General features: G+C 39.7%; 1 protein-coding gene across 2 annotated transcripts in view; it reads left to right on the forward strand.

Annotated features, from left to right (window-relative positions):
• The window catches only part of LOC104593452 (U11/U12 small nuclear ribonucleoprotein), a 50,824-nt gene extending 44,233 nt beyond the window's left edge, over positions 1–6,591 (forward strand). For both annotated transcript variants that reach the window (XM_010253295.2, XM_088891638.1), the window contains exon 10: positions 6,407–6,591. In XM_010253295.2, coding sequence (XP_010251597.1) covers positions 6,407–6,485 — 79 coding nt within the window. In that variant the 3' untranslated portion in view covers positions 6,486–6,591. The remainder of the gene's footprint in view (positions 1–6,406) is intronic.
• The last annotated feature ends 1,026 nt before the right edge of the window (positions 6,592–7,617 follow it).

Raw genomic sequence — 7,617 nt, forward strand, 5'->3', positions numbered from 1 at the left:
TGGGGAAGCAGAAAGCCTCCACCCAGGAGGAGACACCAACTTACAAATCCCACAAACTTCTAGAGCTAGGCAACAGAGAAACATTCTGCTGCTTGAAGTCTTTCACAACAGAGACCCAAGACACCACGCAATCAACAGCCAAATGGATCAACTCATCTAAATACTTCTTGTTACAAAAAATTCTACTATTTCTCTCGGTCAATTCCATATAGTCCCTAAAACAGCAGTGGGGAGAGATCTCCAAACACAAGTTCATTTTTTGCTCAGGCCCAGCAGGTTCCAGTACCACAGAAGCTCTTTAACTTAACCTGACATGACCTAGAAAATCCCAACAGCTCTGAAGAAATGCCCCCAGATTTAGAAGAAACTGTATAATGAATGCACAGGTGGTCAACAGTTTCCGGTTCCTGTCCACACAAGCCACAGTTCAAGTCCTGAAGTTGCATGGCCCTCCCAGACAGATTCACTGTATTCTGACAGGGTTCCATATGTGCTTAGGGCAGAAACACTTAGAGAAATAAAGAAAGGTAGCCCATAGGCCCAATAAGATTATATTAGTCTCACAAATTAATAAAATAAATAAAAATCAACCATAAATCTGGCTTGCCAACAGCAGGAATTGGTTACATTGTGTAGGGAAGATCCCTGCTTTGATCTGATTACAAAACCTATATGTATGTGATTGCTGCTTTAGGTAATAAGTCATTTACTTTATCATCATCATCATCATCATCATCTAAGCCATAGTTGGTGTCAACAGTCGACTCATGGGTAGCACATTAACATTTTGTCAATATTCCTCACCATAAGATACTTTGAATCAAGTGCATTGTTTGTATGGTTTTTCTGTTTAGAGTCTTCTGGAATAATTGCAAACACTTTAGACTCTTAACATGTATAGAAGAACCTCACTATACATGACACTTGTCCTTGTTTCTTGATAGTTGGATGCTAATACATTGTGTTACCCATTTCTCAAAAGAAAAAATAATTCATCTAGGCCTCATCCCAACTATATGGAGTTGGTTACATGATTCCTGTTCTGCCATTTCTTTTTGTTCAGTTCCATAGCCATTGTTAATTATGAGCTTTTAAATCATTTCTTACCATTCAACTCGTGCCTTTTTTGGTCTGTTCCTAGCTTTTCTATCATCTTCAACTTGTAACAGATCACTTCTTAGTAGTGCTGTAGATGGTCTTCCGCACATGCCCAAACCATGTTAGTCTACTTTCCCTCATTTTATCACCCATTGTGGCTACTCTTAGGTTCCTTCTAATAAACTCATTTCTCATCCCATCTTTTCTAATTTTCTCAGTCATCCATTTCAACATTTGCCTTTCTGCTACACTCATGCCTTACAAGTAGAATAAAGACAAGTTCAGTCTTCATCTGGGTTTGTGGTTTCGTCACTTCTTTGGAAATACATAAAATTAATTATTACAGTAGTTAGGATGTCAACCGACTGAAGAACTGCAACATGTAGATTGTAAGTCCCATGTGAAGTGCAAATTAAAAATCTCTTTGACTCAATGTTTTAAACTTCAGTTTTGGTGTAAACTTTGACCATGTAGAAATAGAATTAATTCATGGAAGTCCATAGAGAGATTGTAATATTGCTGAAACTATGAAAACACTATGAACATTGGAATTCTACGACAAATCTTTAAGAAAACAAAATAAATGTCAATACTTCATGTCATTTGAGATTTTCAAATATTTTTGTTTTAGTTTGGTTAGCTTCTAGAGAGAACATATTCATTTCTTATTATTTTTCATGATAATTCCATTCTTCTTCTATTATGCTTTTCAGAGTTTTTTTTTTTTTTTGAAAAAGGTAAGGTAATTTTATTAAGAATATAGAGAAAAATACAAATAGGCCCCCGGAAAGAAGGCAGGCCCAAGAACCAGATAACATTACAGCTCAAAGAGATTTCTAGAATTCAGCTGGGCTCCAATCTCCCTAGTTTGGGAACCATTTACAGAAGCAGTCCAAGACACCACTTTTCCAAAGGAATTAGAAATGAGGCTGTCTATTCTTTTGGCCTTGTTGTTCTGGAAAACTCTGATGTTTCTCTCCTCCCAGATGGTACTAATCACTGCTGCAGGAATTGATCTCCAAACACTTTTGGCCAATTTGGAAAGCCTTAAACAGTCCCAGCACCACATCAGACCCAACGGACTTTGGCATGACCCAGGGCACTCCTACCGAGGAAAAGTAGTGATTCCATAAAGACATTGAATCAGAGCAGTGGAGGAACAAGTGATTGTTATCCTCTTCCTGTTGACCACATAACATACAACTCAGGTCTTGAATCTGCATTCCTCTCCTCAACAGGCTTTTCTTGGTGAGACACCTATCCAGGGTAGCAGCCCAAACAAGGGCTAGGGCATTTACTTTGGTAGGAGCAGTCGCATTCCAAATAATAGCAGCTGGAAAAAGAGGTCTGTTATCTCCTTCCAAAACTTTGGCAAAGGACCTCACAGAAAAGAAACCATCTGCACTCTAGATCCAGCTCCATCTGTCATCTTCCAACAGGTTTATGGTCTGAGTTGATAGCAGCTCAAATAACTCCCTTACTTGATTAATTTCCCAATCCTGAAAGTTTCTTCTAAGTGAGGGGCTCCAAGTGATGGAATTGTTTGAGACTTCATAACACTCAACCACCAAAGCATCTTGGTTATCAGCCAGGCAAAATAACTGAGGAGACAACTGCACCAAAGGCCTTTCTACACACCAATTATCTTTCCAGAAATTTAAGTTCTAACCATTTCCCACATTCTGAACCAGACCTCTATTCAGCAGTGGGTACAAATCCATGATCTTCTTCCACAGAGAGCACCCTAGGGAGTTACCACTAGGACTGGTTGTCCAATCACTTTTGTCTGTTTCATATTTAGCTTCTATCAGCCTCCTCCACCAACTCTCCCTTTCTGTCCCAAACCTTCAGATCCATTTTCCAAGGAGCGCTTCATTAAATATCTTCAGTTTTCTAATCCCTAGACCCCCTTTTCCTTTGGGAGAACAAATTTGATCCCAACTGACCAAGTGCATTCTTTTTTCCTCATCCCAACCTTTCCATAAGAATCTTTCTGGATCTTTTCCAGCTTATTGGCTACCTTTAATGGAATAGGGAAGAGAGAAAGAAAATAAGAGGGCAGGTTTGAGAGAGAGCTTTTGAGGAGAGTGATCTTGCCTCCCAAAGTTAAATATTTGGATTTCCAAGAAGCTAGTTTTCTTTATTCATCAAAAAAAAAAAAAAGAAGCTAGTTTTCTTTCCAACCTTTCAACCCCAAATCAAAGAAGTACACTTGGCTCCTAAAGGGAAGCTGAGGTATATGGTAGGCAAAAAACCAATCTGACAGGTCAGGACCTCAGCTAGAGAATCAAGATCCTCAATCATTTCCACTGGAATTAGTCTACTCTTAGACCAATTTACTTTTAGCCCTGTTACCACTTCAAACCAGCTTAAGACCCCTAATAAAATTCCAAGTTGATCTAATTCAGCATCAATGAAGCAAAGTGTGTCATCTGCAAACTGGAGCAGCTAGACTTTCTGCCCCGCTAGACAAGCTTCAAAACCTTTCCACAAGTCCAATTCACCCACTTTATTTGTAAACATAGTTAAGATTTCCATCACACAGATAAACAAAAGTGGTGAAAGGGGGTCCCCTTGTCTAAGGCCTTTGGAATTTTTGAAGAAACATGCTGATTGATCATTCACTAAAACTGAAAATTTTGGAGAGGTGATGCATACCTTCATCCAATTTCTCCATTTCTGACCAAAGTTCATGCTCTCCAAGACAAAGTCCAACCCTTCCACTTCGCATGGTTGTAGGCTTTTTCCAAAGTCTAGTTTACAAAGCAACCCCGGCCTGCCCTCCCTCTTCCTTGAGTCTATCAGTTCATTGGCAACCTGAACACTATCTAGCATTTGCCTGTCAGGCACAAATGCAAACTGGTTTTTTGAAATTACTGAGTCAAGAACTTTCTTAAGTCTTTCAGCTAGGACCTTGGCCAAGATCTTGTAGCAGCTGTTCAGTAAACTAATTGGCCGAAAGTCATTAATTTTTGTTGCTCCCTCTACATTGGGAATTAGAGAGATGAAGGTTGCATTCAGACTTCTCTCCAGGGCAGCATTGTGATGAAAATCCTGAAAAACCTTCATCAAATCACCATTTACCACCTCCTAGCACTTCTTGTAGAATAAGCTTGTTAAGCTGTCTGGCCTTGGAGATTTGTTGACTTCCATATTTTTAATCACTCGCCACACTTCCTCCTCTGAGAAAGGGGCTTCTAGTTCCCTTTGTTGTGCCTCTAAAAGTCTTTTAAAAGTCCAGATTGCTTGGAAAAGGTCTTCTTTTCCAGTCTTCTTTAAACATGTCTAAAAAGTACCTTGTGGCAATTCTTTTCATGTCTGTCCAAGTTTCTCCCACCTCCCCATCTAATTCCAATCTCTCCAACTGATTGGATCTTTGCCTTGCATTTGCCATCTTGTGGAATTAGCTAGAGTTTCTATCCCCCTCTTTTAGCCACTTTACTTATCTCTTTGCCTCCATTTCAGCTCATCTTTATAGGCTAGTTTATCTAACTTCAGTTTAGCTTCTGCCCTCTTTTTTCTATCCCCTTCTGACAAAGGACCCCCCTCTTCCACTAAATCCACTTCCTTGATAGTTTCTAAACACAACCTCTTTTCAAGTTCCGTCTCATTTTTGGAATTCTGTTTCCATAATTTTAGAAAATCTTTAATGAGGCTGAGTTTTTTTTTTTTTACAAAAATGAAAGAGCTTGTTCCTTCAATTTGAATTTCTGACCACTTGGATGTAAGAAAATGGACCAGCTCCTCTTCTTCAAACCAGGCATTTTCAAGCTTGAAAGGAGCTTTCCTTGTCTTTTAAAATCCACACACCAGATGAATAGGAGAGTGATCAGAAACTGGCCTAGGAAGGGCAACCTGTTTTAGATTTTTACAAGCCGCCTCCCATCCAAAAGAGATAAAAAAACTGTCCAACTTTTCCAGAACTGGATTCTCCTGATTGTTTGTTGAAGTAAATTGAGCCCCTACAAGCGGTAGATCAACAAGTTCAAATTGATTGACAAATCTGCAAATTTCCTCATGTCCCTTGACCTACGGGTTCCTCCCTTCTTATCCTCCAAAAATCTCACCACGTTAAAGTCCCCTCCAATCACCCATGGTAAAGAAGATCCCCCTTTGGTTGTTGACAGGTTCTCCCACAATCTCGTTTTCTTTAAGTTCACAGTTGGACCATAGACATTAGTAAACTGACCCTGAAAGCCCCCCTCAAACTCCAACACCACCAAGAGTGAGAAATCCCCAACCTGAAATGAAACCAGTTTGCATTTTAAAGGATTCAAAAGGATTAACAGGCCCCCTGCAGGCCCTCTGGCTGGTTTAGACACCCACCTCACTTTACCCTGACCCCACACACTTCCGATTATACTTGTGTCAACCACCTCCAGTTTTGTTTCCTGAAAGAACACTATATCTGACTCCCATCTTCTGATCAAGTTGCAGATCACCAGCCGCCTCCTACCAGACCCCAGATCCATCTCAAAACAAAAACGGAAGACCCCCGGCCCCTGACCCTTACAGCTTTTTTCCCCCTTCACCCCTGGACGACCCCTCCCCCTTGAACTTGCTAGTGGGGTTACTTCCTCTGCTTCCTCTGAAAATGTGGCCACCTCGATCACCCACTCTCCACTTCTTTCCCCACCTTGATGCTGCAAAACTTCTGTCTTCGACAAGTTTCCCCTGGGTTGTGTGACAGAGAAGAGGCCTCTCTAGATTATGTGTCTTGGCTCTCCTTCCTCTGGTCTTTTCAGAGTTTTACTCATGTTTAACCCAAATATTTTTATCTTATCAGTGTAATATATTTTAATTGTAATAATTAAAGGGGACTGATTTGGGCACATTCTGTTTTTGATAATCTGGGCATATCCCTAGTAAACAACAAAGAAATCATTGTTTTAACTTTTATGATTAAATTAAAAAAAAACATGGGATACCTCTCTCTTTTCATACATGTACTTCTTGTCTGAGTTGTCTCGTAATTAAGGGTGTGCCCTTTTATCAAAATGGATCCCCATTAATTAAAACTTACTGAACTTGACCAGAAGTTAACTAATCAAAAAGTTCTAACCAGAAGTTATGGAAGTAAAAGCATTTGAGTGGACTTGGTTTATTATGGTAAAAGTTTAAAACCATGCTTTGGTCATTTCGGCAAAAGCTAGTCGTGCATAATAACCTTTGAAATTTCACCTGCCTTTCCTTGTCGAAACTTTTATTTGCTGCTTCAACAGGAAAATTCCATGGAGAACAGCAAAATACTTTTTCTGTAGTTTGATATTTTTCTTTGACAATCTAATTTTATTGAATTTGGGTGCAGCCGAATACCTGGTCACTGGGTTCAGCCACCACCTCCTGCAAATGAAATATGGGCATCCTATTTGATAGGACCTAAATGATGTCTGATCAGAGGAACCGTCTAGGTAGTAGATATTAGAGTTTCTTATTTCTTGTATGCTTATAACATAATATTTCAAAATTTCAATCAGATCAGTCTTCCTTAAATGGTGTTTGACAATTGACCACTATTATCAGGCCTTCCCTCCCAAATAATTTTGGTCTTGATGAATTGATGGTATTCATCATTATTAATCAGAGGATAGCATGTCTTACAGAAGAAGAGGATATTAGGCTGCATTTGGCATTCCTTCTTTTAAGGGCATATCTCCTTTTTGCAGTTAAGAACTCAGTGTTCATAGGGGCATTTTGACTGCAAAAAGGAGATAAAGTCCTTAAAATAAGGAATGGCAAATGCAGCCTTAGTGTGAGGGTAGAGTCGACTATTGAGGAATCCTCAACAGTGACCTCTGCAAGCAACCACTACTAACACTGTACCACCAAGAGGTACTTAGTTCAGCCATGGGATTATCAATTGGAGTTGCTTAGCAAATTTATCTTTCATTGATTGATCAATACCCACTTTCATGACTCTGGTTGATTATGATTGGTTTGGACTACGACTATAGCCCAATAGTCTAGGTGCCTGTCTGTTTATGAGAGCTTTCAGATAGCAGCTTTTGGCTTTGTGAGTGGGGCTCTACCAAAACAGCCCATAAACTGTGGTGCCGTTTGACAAGTTTTTTTTAGAAAGATCTTTCAACAGTCTAGATGGCCAAAAGACGCTGAGCTTTTGGGGCCTTGTCTCTAAAGACAAAGACCGTTTGGTAAGTGGCTTGGTCTATCGTGCTTTTAAAAATACGTTTAGAGGCTATCTATCATGCAGAAAGACCAGAAAGCTTCTTAAAATTTGGCGTTTTTTATCTTTTTGGGTCTTTTTGCACATGCGTCTTTTCATCTTTCCAGCTTTTAGTTATCAAACAGAAAAGACTGATTTTTGGCCTTTGGAGCTTACTGAAGCCCAGAAGACCATGCAGAAAGACTTGTCAAATGCTGCCTATGTTTGGTGAAAACCCTAAAGTCTCAAAATAGCTGTCTTTCATCCAGAAATGGGCTTTTCACTGAAGCCTTGTTTGGTGGCTTCTCCAAAGTAGCTTATTGAACAAAGGTCAATCAAAGTTTCAGCCCCTACCA

The sequence above is a fragment of the Nelumbo nucifera genome, chromosome 7, assembly GCF_055504915.1.
Source record: "Nelumbo nucifera cultivar China Antique chromosome 7, China Antique-T2T, whole genome shotgun sequence".
Classification (NCBI taxonomy): domain Eukaryota; kingdom Viridiplantae; phylum Streptophyta; class Magnoliopsida; order Proteales; family Nelumbonaceae; genus Nelumbo; species Nelumbo nucifera.